At 39.9% G+C, this 14,820-nt stretch overlaps 1 protein-coding gene across 1 annotated transcript; it reads left to right on the top strand.

Annotated features, from left to right (window-relative positions):
• The first annotated feature begins 667 nt into the window (after window positions 1-667).
• Window positions 668-13,882, top strand: SERPINB13 (serpin family B member 13). Its single transcript, XM_006141830.2, has 6 exons — window positions 668-918; window positions 7,936-8,064; window positions 8,427-8,544; window positions 10,645-10,787; window positions 11,013-11,168; window positions 13,308-13,882. Exons 1-6 carry the CDS (start codon window positions 754-756, stop codon window positions 13,710-13,712), a joined length of 1,116 nt encoding a protein of 371 aa, XP_006141892.1. The 5' UTR covers window positions 668-753; the 3' UTR covers window positions 13,713-13,882.
• The last annotated feature ends 938 nt before the right edge of the window (window positions 13,883-14,820 follow it).

Below are 14,820 nucleotides of genomic sequence, written 5' to 3'. Positions count from 1 at the left end.
TTTGTGCAAAAAAGAATTGAAATCCATACATAATTTTTTCATCATATGCATTTTCCATGAACTTTTTTGAATATCGCTTGTACAAGCCTGAAACAAAACAGAAAAATATTAAAAAAGAAAAACTCTTTTATTCTAATGAATAATGTATAACCAGAGGTATGCCATTGCTCTCTGGGAAAATTTAGCCCAGAATCAAGATTTTTATATGGTTAGAGAATGAGTCTATCTGCCACTCTTTGGATTGGATTGTGAATCAATTGAGTGATGGAAAGTATCAGAGAAGAATACTATTGGCTTTAATGTTATTAAGTTTGGATGGGAGACACCACTTGAACTTGAGGACAGTGGGGTTTCCCCACACATTCTCCTGCCATGTCACCGGCTGAGCAGGTGGACAAACTGGACATTGGCAGGACAAGGGCTGGGTTTCCCTGCACAAGTTTACCACTGAGAGGCTACAGCCAGCAGGCAGAGGCAGGCATGCTTGACAGGGAAGAGAAAGTAAAACCAAACTTATCTTCCTCCCCAGAGAGGTGAGAACTGAGAGCGCTGGTGACTGCCAGCCTCTAGCTGCTTCTTGTTTTCTGCCAATAGAAGGTGTGAGAAGCAGGCGTGGTGATCTTTCCCCAAGAGAGTGAAAAATCCCTGATTCCTGGATCAATGCAGAAAGATGGAAAGAAGTGGGAAGGATTCCCATGACACTAACCATTCAGTTCTGACTGTAGTCCTTGCTTTCTAGATCTCGCTGATAGTATGGATTCACTCAGCACAGCAAATGCTCAATTTGGGTTTGACCTTTTCAAAGAGATGAAGAAAACCGATGATGGCAACATCTTCTTTTGTCCTGCGAGCATCTCAGCTGCCATCGGCATGCTCCCCGGAGGCAGGCCGGAGTCCAGCGCCTCCCAATTACAGAAGGTAGGTGGCTGCCTTTGCTTTCCATGCATGGACTTGCTTCTGGGGCTCAGCTTTCTAGCATTATCTTGAACATATGCTTATTTTGACCCATGGGCCAGGAAACAAAAACTATGAAGACATGGATCTATTGCAGGTCTGTTAGGAAGGCCTCTTACTTCCCCAAATGCCATCATGCCATCTGCTCCCCGAAGACATGGTCCTATTGCAGGTCTATTAGGAAGGCCTCTTGCTTCCCCAAATGCCATCATGCCATCTGCTCCCTGAGACTTGGCATTCCGTTGGTGAGGTTTGATGAGTGGCCTTAACCAAAGCCTTTGCTCTCATAATTGAAGACAGAGTCAGAAGAGCAAAAGCTCCTGGGAAAAGTGGCATAATCTCTACCAGGGTATACATGGCAACATGAACAGATAAAGCAAGGTGGGCTCCTCCAAAAAGATCAGTGGCAATGCGAACTTTTTCATGATTGTACTAGAAAACGAAGATTACTTGTATCTTTGAGGTTTCTTTAACAAGTGTTCACTTTCTCCTGACTGGTTCTGTGTGAGGTATTCTCTGTCTGACCTCTGCAATAATATTTTCTGTCCCTCCCAGATGTTTTATTTTGACACAGCTCAAGAATAAATGCTGAAGAAAAACAGGTAGGGATATGGGTCTTATTATTTTTAGTATGGTTGGATTTTATGTGTGGGCTCACTGGGGAAACAGAGTAGGGAAGGTATTCAGGCTTACTAATCATGGAAACCAAATAAAGTTGCTAGGACTATATAATCATCATCATCAGTATCCCTTAATATTAAGAGATCTTAACTTTAACGGACATTAACAGCTATGATATAACTGATAACGTCTAACAGACTGAGAAGTTCATGTTCAAGTTCTGACTCAGTCACCTCAGAGTTATGCTACTTTACTCTTTTTTATTTTTTCTGAGATATTTTTGCTATAGGGTGCATGTGCTCACTGGAGAGAGAGACACACAAAGCAAAAGCAAGAAATCACCCCCTGGGGGGATAGCCACACCACAAACCCTTCTCTATTTTCCTCTTGGGATTTTGGGCACACATGCACATATGCCCAGCATGAGTTTTAAGCTGCCGGGTCTGGGACTCAAAGTGTGGTTCACCACATTGGAGTCCAGTGCCTCAACCACTATACCACCTACTGGCCCTACTTTATTTATTCTTCAGCCTCAGAAAAGTGTCTAGTAGGAGCATCTGGAACACAATGATAACTTACTTAGTGGTGGTGCAGGCTCAGTTGCATCTATGTAGAGCCAGGCGTCCTTCTAGGATTTTCAGACCAGAGCAGGGTCAGATAGCTGCTTTGATGTCCACTCAGTAGAGGAATGAAGTTATTTTCAAAGCATTTTCCCTTGTAAGCATGATAGCCCATACAAAGCCTTTGCACAAATGAGAAAATTCCCTTGGATAGATGCCCTTCTTCAGGGTGAAGGGCTTGAAGACAGGAGTGGGTGTTGAGTTCCAGCTTTGTGCAGGGCACCAGTTGTCTGAGCCTTGGTAGCATCTCTGTCCATTCTCTGAGATTTTATTGGGAGCTGCAGAGGTACAAAGAATAGGTACACATAAATACTGACAGAAAAGTTGTTAGGGCAGAAAACACATCTTATAGGCCAACTACTCTGATCTTATTTAATAGATGTGGAAACATCATATGAGTAAAGCGATTAGCCCAGAGACAGGATTGATGTGTACCATTTGATTATCACATGAATTCAGAACATTCTGAAACTTGCTTTTAAAAATTGCTGATAAAATCTTAAGGGAAGTGTACGAAAGGTACAAGGAGTACTGCAATGAATATTAACCCCCTTCTTCCAGTGTAAGAAATAAACTATTGCCAGATGAACTAATTTCCTTCTAAGTGCCTCCCTCGAGTAGGCCTCCCCACCGTCCTGAGACGGGGAGCTCCACTATCCCGAGTGGAGTGTTCATGATTTCATTACATACAGTACCTTTTTTTGTCATTATTCTTTGTTACTTGATTATTTTGGCTCAGCTTTATGTTTACAAGATTTGTCTATTTCAGATAGATACTTGTAACCGTCATTGATTTATCTTCATAGCTTTCTTTTTTTTTTCCCAAGAGATTTTTGCCTTAGGGTGAGTGAGCAAATGAGAGAGAGAGAGAGAGAGAGAGAGAGAGAGAGAGAGAGAGAGAGAGAAAGTGAGAAATCATCCCTGGGGGGAGGGAGAGAGATGGCCACGCCACAATCCCTTTTCCTGTTCTCCTCAGATCTTGGGCATGCACACACAAGAACCTGGTGTGATTTTCAAGCCCCTGGGTCTGGGACTCGAACCACAGTTGATCATGTGGGAGTTCAGTGATGTAACGGCTACTACATCTGCTGGCCCCATATCCTCGTATGTTTCTATTTATCCTGTTGCTAGGGGCTGACTTCCTTCCTTTCTTTCCCTTTCTTCTTCCCTTCCTTACAACCTACCATCTTTCCTTCCTTCATTTCTTCCTTTCTTCTTTCCTTCCAAAAATGACAAACGATGATGAAATAACACCTTTTATATAGTCTACCTAGATTACCGGGATGAGAATTTCTCTAGTCCTGAGCTTTCCTATATAGTAGTTGTGTAAGAGGCTATGGAATGCTTAAAGTGTGTCCAGTTGGAACTGAGATGTGCTGTAGACATAAAATATATACTGGATGTATTTAGCGTGAGACGATTTCTGCTATCAAAGTAACATTATACTCATAAAATGGGTTGGGGATGGCTTCCTCTTTTTCAGTTCTCAGTAAGAATTTGTAATTAAGGTGGCTGGATCCTACAAGGCTGAGTGCCTGCTTTGGGTTCCGGACCCAGTTTGAGAAACAAATTGGGTGCATGTGCCTGTGTGCCCAAATCCCGAAAGGAGGCGAGATGAACGGATTGCTGCGTGATCACTCCCATAGAATACCTTCTCGTTTCTGTCCCCCTCTCCATTTCTCTGGTGAGCACACACACCCGCATTTCAGCAATCCCCCTTCTGCTTCAGTCTCTGTGATTCCAACTACTTTAGATAATTCATAAGACATAGCATCTGTCCTTTTGTGACTGGCTTATTTTTCTTAGCTTAATGTCTCAAGTTTCATCTATGTTGAGATATGTAACAAGCTTTAACTTTTTTTTTAAAGAGATTTTTACTATAGGGTGAGTGTGCTCTCCAGAGAGACAACAAGAGACAGAGAGATAGAACATGAGATATCACCGTCCCAAGAGAAATGGCCACACTGCAATCCTTTCTCCTCCATTCTCCCCTTGGGATTTTGGGCATATATACACAAATGCCTGGCATGAGTTTTAAGCCGGGTCCGAGACTTGAACTACGGTTGGCCATGTGGGAGTCCAGCGGCATAATCATTATGCCATCTACTGGTCCCACAGCTTTAATTTTTAAGAGTAGACATTATTTTGTTGTATGTACATGCCACATTCTTTTTTTATCTATACATCTGTTGATGGGCTTTTGGAATGCTTCTCACTCTTGGATATTGTGAATGTTGCAGTACAGATGGGTGTTCAAATATCACTGTTCAAGACCCTGCTTTGAATTCTTTTGGATACATACTCAAAAGTGGGTTAGATTATACAGTAAGTTAATTTTTAATGTTTTTGAAGATGCTCCCTGCTACTTTCCATAACAGCTGTACCATTTTACATTCTACAACAATGAAGAAAATTCCAATTTCTTTGCATCCTCACCAACCCTTGTTATTTTCTGCATTTTTTTGGCTTTGCCATAGGGTGTGTGTTCTCACCATAGAGAGAGAATTAAAGACAGTGAGAGGGAAAGTGAGAAGAAACTCCCCAGGAAAGGTGGCCGCACTACAATCCTCCTCCTTTTTCCTCCTGAGATATTGGGCACTCATGCACATGAGCATGGTGTGATTTTCAAGCCACTGGTTGGCCCTGTGGGAGTCCAGCAACATAATCACTATATCATCTGTTGGCCCCAATTCTTTGTTCTTTTGATAGTTACCATCTCAATGCATGTGTGATATGGTATCTCATTATGATTTTGATTTGCCCTTGTCTTATGATTAGTGAGTAGTATTAAGTATCTTTTCATGGACTTGTTGGGAATTTGTTTATATCCCCGGGAAATTACCTATTCAAGGTCTTTACTTATTTTTAAATTAGATGATTTGTGTTTTGTTGTTAAGTTGTCGAAGTTCCATATGCATTTTGGATATTAACCCCTTACATAGAGGCTGGGCTGGAGGGTGGGGAGCAGTGTGTGCCTGTTTGGAGTGCTTGTGTCTCTGTCTGTTTATCTCTCTGTCCATCTCTCCCTCTGTCATGGAAGAAATAAATGAATAAAACTTAAAAAAATGTTTCTTTTATTGGCCCTAGAAAATTCTCAGTCACTTTATACCTTTTTAGTTTCATTTTTGCCATTCTCTCTTTTCTTACCTTTTGGAAAAATTCTTACGTGGTTGCCATATTTCTTAATAATACACATATTAATTTTAATCACTTTTTGTGTTTGTCTTATATTCTAAGAAAATGATCAAGCTTAATCTTTAGTTCATTAATTTAGCAGTGCCTAATAGGCAGCTTAATCCATCTACTGAACTCTTAATTTTAATATTTGATCAAATATTCATATCTAGATTGGTTAGTTGATTATTAAACCTACCTGTAACCTGTTGATATGTCTTATTTTTAAAACGTATTTTCAATAACTTTTGGTTAAAATGATAACTTTTTAAATGTGACATCTGATTATGCCAACATCTAAATTTCTTGAAGGTCTGATAATTTTTTCTGATTCTTGATATGGGACTTATTTTCTAATGACTTGTAATTTTGGAACATGAGCTCATATTTGGCTGATAATCTGTGGGAGTTCAGCGAAACTTATAATGTATTTACTTTTTTAATAACAATATCTTTTTCTCGAATAAAATCCTGGGATGTTACCTCTCCAAGGCCACTTTAAGGTAATTTCTCAGTCTGGGGTTTCCTAGATCACAAAGATTTTATAAATTCAGACTTAAAACTTGTTTTACTATAAGTTTTTCCTCCCCATTTGCTAATCAACTCCATCACAACTGTCCTACTGGAGAAATATGCCTACTGTGTCCTTCTCTTTCCATCAACCCATTCCCCCAAAAGGCTCCAGTACACTGATCTCCTCGCACCACATCCCAGTCAACCCAAACAGCCATAGCATGATTGCTGGCCATTTAAGAGCTCACAGTACTAAGGAGGGAGCCAAAAGTCAAATTCAGCTTCATATATTTTGTTAAGAGTAGTACACTTATGAACAGCCAAAAAACGCATGAAAAAATGCTCAATATCTATTATAACAGAGATGCAAATCAAAACCACAATAAGATACCACCTAGTCAGAATGGATAAGATTAAGAAAGTAAAAAATGGTAAGTGCTGCAGAGGCTGTAGTGAGAAGGAAGTTCTACAGTGTTCGTGGAAATGTAAGTTAGTCCAGCCACTGTGGGGAACAACATGGAGTTCCTCAAAGATCTATAAATAGAACTACCATACTACCTAGCAAATCCACATCTGGGTATCTACCCAAACGATGGGAGAACACTCAGAAAAGTGCTTGAACATCTATGTTTATGGCAGAATTATTCACATTGCTAAGACGTGGAACCAACCCCAATGTCTACAAATAGATGAATGGATTGAAAAAGTGTGGCACATATTCTCTATGGAATACTACTCAACCATAAAAAACAAGACCCTGGGGTTCGATAAAAAGTAGATGAATATTGAATATTTACAGTTAAGTGAAGCAAGTTAGGCTATGAAAAAGAGACATTGTACGCCTCCACTTAATATATACTGGCTGTCTGTACTCTATGGCAGAAACTGAAAGATTAGAGGATATAGAAGCATGGAAAATGGTTACAGATTCTCAAGACAGTGTGGGAAGAGGGTGGGAGAAGGGGGAGTGTGTGAGGAAAAGAACCAAGGAGAAAAATAGAGAGGCAAGACATTTATGAGACACAGAAATGGATGATTATCTGCTGATGGTAACATATATAGTATCTTCAACTGGACTGGTGTGAAGTGTGTTCATGTTGGGTAAGTTCACTACACAAGCTGTAGTGATGTATAGTGATTGAATATAAGAAATTAAAATAATAATAAAAATAAGAAAAAAAGTAGCATACTTTTACATTTTCAATATGAGTGTTTTCAGATATTTGTTAATTAGCCACAAAAATGAACAGATTGTCTATTAAGTGCCAGATACTACCCCAGGTATTGGGGAACTAGTAATGACATAAAATAAGAAAACAAAAGTAACAAGGGCCTCATATTCTAGAGGAAGATGACCTTTATGCTCAATCTGCAGTAGCCTACTCTCAGAACTAAATGCCTCTTTCTTCCATGTATGGCGAACTGAAGCAACCAGATATTCAACAGGCAAAGGTACAGTGCTGCTCTCTGTTCCTGGGCGTGTGCTGTGTGAGCTGGCTCTGCCATGGAACATGCCCCAGCCCTCAATCAGACAGAAAATATCCAGAAACTTTTCTTTTCTTTTTTTTCCTGGAGGCAGGAAAAAAGTCCTTTGAGTCCAATGAGTAGCTCAGATAAATGGCTACTTATTCCACAGAGAGTCACCTTTCTTATTTGTGGTCTGCAAGAGAAACTTTCAAACTACAGTGAATAAGAATTATCTTGGAAATTATCTGCTTTCCTCAGGTGCATAGAGTCTTGTGGGAAGATACAAACATACTGATTTAGTGGGCAATTATAATTACATTAAAAACCAAAATGTAATCTGAGTCAAAAAATCAAGATTTGTGGTGTTGGGCTGCAGAGAAAGCCTCTCTGTGGTGCCGAGATCGGTTAAGACTTATAGTATCACCTGATTTATGTAAAAGCCACTGAAATCCAGGGGCATACCAAACTCATGGCTGCTAAACTGAGGGAAGGACACAGCAGCCACATGTTCTTGGCGGGCGGAGGAGGACAGCTAGACTAGTTTTTGCCAAGATAACCCATCTAGCTTTTTGTTTTGATTTTGAAGATGGAGAAGAGTGAAGAGATACATCACCAATTCCAAAAGCTTTTGACCACACTAAGCAAACTCACTAATGGTTATGAACTGAACATAACCAACAGGCTGTTTGGAGAAAAAACATACTACTTCCTTCAAGTAAGTCTTGCTATGTCTACCGCATCTGTGAGTGATATTGATGAATGGCAGTGGCCCTCATAGAGGCATGCTGCCCTGGTTGTCAGCCTGGATGGGACAGCATCACTGGTGTGCTCCTCTCCTGCTCTGCTCTCCAGACATTCAGAACCTTGTAGTACCTTTTTCTACTTCGGGCAATATGACCTTAGTTTTGCCTTAACTCCTTTAGACCTGCATAAAACTGTCATGGAGCTATTCAAAATGATTTGCCCAGGGCCCAGAAATCACTCTTATGATATTAGTTGTCCTAATGTACAGGTAAATTTATTTAGCTATGTTAGCAATTGATAAATTGACTTTCAGCTTCTCCTATTCTCTTCCAGAAATACTTAGATTATGTTGAGAAACATTACCATGCATCTATGGAACCTGTTGACTTTGTAAATGCAACAGATGAAAGTCGAAAGAAGATTAACTCCTGGGTCAAAAGCCATACAAATGGTAGAGTATGGGTGGGCTGTTCATCATAAAAACACTTCTTGATTACTTCTGTGAGTGAAGCCCTGGGCTTGGCACTGCATGGGGTGCCATGTGGACAATGAGTTTTGTAGGGTTGGAGGGGGAAGAGGAGGCATAGGAGATGGCACTGAAAATGGCGGAGTGGCCTCAGCAAATGCGGAAAGGGGGGGGGGAACAGGGAGGCAACCATCGGAAGCTGACTGTATGGAATTAACAGAATTGTCTGCACGTGGCCATGGACCACAGTGTCTCTGGGGCTCCTGGAACAAGGCTCATGTCTTAGGTTTATGTTGTTTCTTTTATGTGAGAGTCTTTCTTTCTGAGTCTGAGCCTCTGTGTGAAAAGGTCATGGAGGACTTTTTTTTCTTTGTTAATGAGAAACATGCAGCTCTCCCAGCAAGACTTGTCTTGGTTACCAACAGCTGGGGCTACTGGGGCTTCATCTCTACTTAGGCGTCATGCAGGGTTGGTAACTTTCAGTACATCCACAGCAAAGAATATGACAAATCCCTTAGCCCATTCTCACCTTCTCATCCTATAGTATGAGCCAAGCACACAAAATATTACCAGAGAGAAACGTTAATGTGGAAATAACGCTGTAGGGAACAATAGTCAATACTTTGGCATTAGAGTTTTCAAGTACATTTTTTATTTTGGTTACCAGAGAGGCTCATGTTACTTCAGAATACATAACTATTTTCTTTATGCTTAGTCCAAAAGAGAAAAAAAGGAATCTGTGAAAAAGTTTATTGAACAGTATTTTTTAGAACCTTGTGTGGGACAGACTGAACTCAAAGGCAAAAATGTCAGTTCCTTTTCCAGTAGCATAAATAACCTCTAAACCTCAGTTGGTAACTTTATTGAATTGCGGGAAGGGGGGGGGGAACAGGGAGGCAACCATCGGAAGCTGACTGTATGGAATTACTTAACAGAATTGTCTGCACGTGGCCATGGACCACAGTGTCTCTGGGGCTCCTGGAACAAGGCTCATGTCTTAGGTTTATGTTGTTTCTTTTATGTGAGAGCCTTTCTTTCTGAGTCTGAGCCTCTGTGTGAAAAGGTCATGGAGGACTTTTTTTTCTTTGTTAATGAGAAACATGCAGCTCTCCCAGCAAGACTTGTCTTGGTTACCAACAGCTGGGGCTACTGGGGCTTCATCTCTACTTAGGCGTCATGCAGGGTTGGTAACTTTCAGTACATCCACAGCAAAGAATATGACAAATCCCTTAGCCCATTCTCACCTTCTCATCCTATAGTATGAGCCAAGCACACAAAATATTACCAGAGAGAAACGTTAATGTGGAAATAACGCTGTAGGGAACAATAGTCAATACTTTGGCATTAGAGTTTTCAAGTACATTTTTTATTTTGGTTACCAGAGAGGCTCATGTTACTTCAGAATACATAACTATTTTCTTTATGCTTAGTCCAAAAGAGAAAAAAAGGAATCTGTGAAAAAGTTTATTGAACAGTATTTTTTAGAACCTTGTGTGGGACAGACTGAACTCAAAGGCAAAAATGTCAGTTCCTTTTCCAGTAGCATAAATAACCTCTAAACCTCAGTTGGTAACTTTATTGAATGAGTAAGAAAAGTGATACCTAACAAGGAGTTCTTGTTATGTACCAGATAGCGTGTAAAGCTCTTTACATATACAAAATCATGTACTCCTTTCGTCAGCCTATGAGGCAGGTTTTATTCCTATTTTACAGATGTGGAAACTGAGGCACAGATGCTTTGGAAGACAAAACTATCTACTGTCAGATACAATATTACCCAGAGCTGGGACTCTTAACCATCAACTTCAGTTTATCTAGTGGGATTCACAGGTGATGGGCGATGTTTGAACTTTCCTATCAAGTTGGCCAAAGGTCCCCTTGTCGGCAGAGGTGTCAGGTGTTAGTTTGGAATGCTCAGTGTAGTCTGACTATTGGGTTGCCAGAAAAGTTATGAGTATTTTTGCATAGAAAAACATAGAAAAATATGTCATGACTTTTCAGATGACCCAATACTTCATCTCTATTATATGTATCACTTGTAATTTGGAAGACAGGCCATTTTTTTGTGTGTTCGTTCATTTGCAGAAAAAATCAAGGACCTGCTTCCAGATGGCTCTCTTAGCAGCTCAACCAAGCTGGTGGTAGTGAACGCAGTGTATTTTAAAGGACAATGGGACAGGGAGTTTAAGAAAGAAAATACCAAGGAGGAGGAATTTTGGCTGAATAAGGTATGGCCTCCAATTTATTTATATGATATACTTACACATGGAATCTAAAAGAAATCTGAAGTTATATTTGAACAAATACACACTGGCAGGTTGCAAATGCTTGTTCTGGGACCCTGATTTTCAGCCTTATCTTAGGCCGAGCTGATGATGTCGATGAACTTCCCTGACTGCCTGGTGTCTTTGGTCTTATGTCTCAGTAGTGTATGCTCTGTTCATTTGTTGCAGACCACAAGTAAATCTGTGCTGATGATGACACAGTGCCATTCCTTTAGCTTCACTTTCCTGGAGGACTTGCAGGCCAAAATTCTGGGGATTCCCTATAAAAACAAGGATCTAACCATGTTTGTGCTTCTGCCCAATGAGATAGACGGTCTGGAAAAGGTAAATTCTTGCTTTTATTTCCAGGTGCTTTGTGTCCCATAGCTTGTTCTGGGTGAGCCCAGAAACAAGGTTTCTGAGTAGTTGCTCGTATTGACCCGTGTCCAACAGAAAGCATTTCATCCTATAGCAGCAAAGCTGAAGGAACAGCATTAACAGGTATCAAGTTTCCTAAGACCATCCAGTACTAAAGATTTTTGAGATGAGGTAAAATGAACATTTAGGCTTTTACTATACTGAAGATCATCTGCCATTCTGGGAAATGGTTGGTACCTACGGAACCCTTTCTAGGACAAACATTGCATGTACAGCAAATTTTGTGTGCCGTTCACTAGGCTCTGAATTTCCTTAGACCCAATCATTAAGTCTAAATGCATTGATTTAGTCCCACCCACTTTGCTGTTAAAAATATAGCTAATGGGAACCAGCAGTTAGTGTAATGGCTATGTCGCTGAACTCCCACGTAGTCGACCGCGGTTCGTGTCCCGGACCCGGTGGCTTAAAACTCACGCCGGGCGCGTGTGCATGCATGCCCAAGATCCCAAGAGGAGAATGGAGGAGAAGGGATTGCGGCGTGACCATCCCCGCTGGGGGGTGATTTCTCGCTTTCTGTCTCTTTGTCTCTCTCTGTTTGTCTGGCGAGCGCACGCGCCCTACAGTGAAAATCTCTCCAAAAAAAAAAACCTTTTGAGAGATTTTTGCTATAGGGTGTGTGCACTCACCAGAGAGGTAGAAAGCGAGAAATCATCCCCCTGGGGGGATGGCCATACTGCAATCCCTTCTCCTCCATTCTCCTCTTGGAATCTTGGGTATGCACACCCATACATGCCCTGCATGAGTTTTAAGCTGCTGGGTTCAGGACTCAAACTGTATTCTACTATGTGGGAGTCCAGCGATGTAACCATTATACCATCTGCTGGTCCCATTTAAAGCTTCTTAATTTTCTTGACTCTCAAAATATTTCCACCTATAATTTAGGCTCCATAGTGCTTGATGTATAAAATTGTAATGGTTAGAGAAATGGAGCCTAGCATGGGTGTAGAATATTCAGTGAATAATATCTAATATATTATAATTCAGATGCTATGCTATCGTCCTGAAACATTGCTAGTAGTCTTGTACATTGGAAAATATTTTGGGACAGCAAGATGGCAGTATATACACGAGCTTTAAGAGAATTTATATTCTGATTCGAAAATCCAAGTTGTGAGAATTACCCTGCGAAGATAATTCTTAAGGAAAAAAATATGTCTTTCTGACTGGAATCAGTTATTTCAGCATTAAATACACTAGGATATCTAGTTGGAAATCCATAGTAATTATTTTTGTATCTGTAGTATCTATCAGCGTTTATCATAATGTCTGATACTTACTAGGTGTCTGTAAAGTGAACGAATAGATAAATGTGGGTCGAATTTATCAACTTCATGGGAATATTATTTAGCAGTTTGAAAATATTTAGGGAGATGCACAGTAGTGTGATAAAATTCACATAAAACTAAATAAAATGAACATTCACTGTGATTACATTAATGTAAATATATAAGCATATGTAATGCATATATATTTATAGAAGGCAAGAGAGACTAGTAAAAATATGTAATAATTTATATTGTTATAGTATGAGATCATTGTATTAGATAGAATAAGAAATAACTTGTTTTTTATAATTATTTTGTTTTATTTTATTCATTCATTTTAATTTGACCAGTGAGACACACACACACACACACACACACACACACACAGAGAGAGAGAGAGAGAGAAAGAGAGAAAGAGAGAGAGAAAGAGAGAAAGAAAGAAAGTGAGAATGCAAACTTCCAGGTCTAGAACTTGAACCATGGTCAGCCATGTGGGAGTGTCTAGCATTAGCCACCATGCCACCTGGTGATCTCCAGAAATAACTTGGTTTTAACCTTTAAAATTCACTAATGCTATTTGGTTTTCACATATGCACTGACCATTTAAATAGAGAAGTAAAAGACAATTGCCTGTTATATAAAAGCAATAGCTCAGTGAAATAAAATTCCTACTTCTATTTATTACTAAGATTAACCACTGTTGACTAATACAAATCAGTCTTGCACTGTTTTAAATTTAAATCAATATTCATGCCATTTTGCCCCCCTTCCTTTCTAACAGATTATAGATAAACTAACTCCTGAGAAATTAGTAGAGTGGACTAGTCCAGGGCACATGGAGGAGAGGAACGTGGATGTGCACTTGCCCCGGTTTCATGTGGAGGGGAGTTATGATCTTGAAGCTGTCCTGGCAACCATGGGGATGGCAGATGTCTTCAGTGAGCACAAAGCGGACTATTCAGGAATGTCCCTGTACTCCAGGTTGCACGCCCAGAAGTTCATGCACAGATCCTTCATGGAGGTGACTGAGGAAGGCACCGAGGCTGTAGCTGCCACCAGCATAAGCCTTACTGTCATGTCCGCTGCAAGCTATGAAAACGTTCACTGTAATCACCCTTTCTTGTTCTTCATCAAACACATGGAGTCCAACAGCATCCTCTTCTTTGGCAGATTTTCTTCTCCTTAAGACAGTCTTTGCCATGGCCTTGATGTTCTCAGGGAAACAAGCACACGGTGTCGGAATATTAATATGATATGGTCGAGGCCTGTTCTTGGAAATTCTGTTTTATTTGTTTGCATTCTAATCTTGCCATCAAACTGATGATTTCATGACTGTAATAGCGCGCGTGTGTGTGTGTGTGTGTGCGTGCGTCTTTCCTTGAAAGTGGGATGTCATTTTGTTTGTGCCATGTATAAGGTGAGTCAAAGTGAAAGTCATTGATAATCTCCCCTTGATTTCTATAAAAAAGAAATCACTTTCTTGTAATTTTGTACACAAATAGAGAGAAATGGTCTCTTCAGTAAAAAATATGAACTAGTGATTTTCAAAATCCCTCCAGGTGCAGTGGTTTGGCATATTATAATACACAAGTAAAATAAAACAATCGTTTATCCAATTCATGTGTTACTTTTTTCTTTCTCAACAGATTTTGTGGGTTGACTGCACATAGGAAAGATTGTAGAAACACATGAGTAAAACACAAATTAGAACGTAAGTTCCAGGACCAAAGAAGACACTAACATAAACACAGAGGAGTCTCTCATTTTCATTTTCTGTTCTAACAGAAAAATATCATCCATTGTTAACTTGATAAACACTTTGATTTTCTAAAATAAGCATGATTATCAGCAAATGTAGCTGATAAATACTCCTAACCATGTCACATTTTTAAATTGGAAAGCAACTTTTAGAAAAGTAACTATTTTTTTTCAATTTCCCCATTTATATATTTCTGATTATTTTTTTGAGTGAGATGTGGGTGTTACCAAATTGTATTTTATGTTTTAGTTTGCTATAGGGTGTGCATACTCACTGGAGAGAGAAAGAGAGAGAGAGAGAGAGAGAGAGAGAAAGAGAGAGAGAGAAGAAATTAAAAATCCCCCCCAAAGTGGTGGGCCACACCACAATTCCTCCTCCTCCATTCTCCTGTCAGGATTTTGGGCATACACATGTACCCAGCATGTTTTTCAAGCCATCAGGTCTGGGATTCGAACTGCACAGTCTTGTGGATCCAGCAGTCTTTACCACCATGACATCGACTAGCCACCAAAATGATATTTTCTTAATTATTATT

Source organism: Tupaia chinensis, unplaced genomic scaffold, assembly GCF_000334495.1.
Source record: "Tupaia chinensis unplaced genomic scaffold, TupChi_1.0 Scaffold000065_1, whole genome shotgun sequence".
Classification (NCBI taxonomy): Eukaryota; Metazoa; Chordata; class Mammalia; order Scandentia; family Tupaiidae; genus Tupaia; species Tupaia belangeri.
This window is presented reverse-complemented; position numbering and strand designations above follow the sequence as displayed.

What these genes read in the sequence shown, in the direction of transcription:
- SERPINB13 (XM_006141830.2), top strand. Translation starts at nt 754, where the DNA reads ATGGATTCACTCAGCACAGCAAATGCTCAATTTGGGTTTGACCTTTTC. An exon ending in AAACATACTACTTCCTTCAA is followed by an intron (nt 8,065 to 8,426) that starts GTAAGTCTTGCT and finishes ATTCTCTTCCAG; the next exon opens with AAATACTTAGATTATGTTGA. An exon ending in GGTCAAAAGCCATACAAATG is followed by an intron (nt 8,545 to 10,644) that starts GTAGAGTATGGG and finishes GTTCATTTGCAG; the next exon opens with AAAAAATCAAGGACCTGCTT.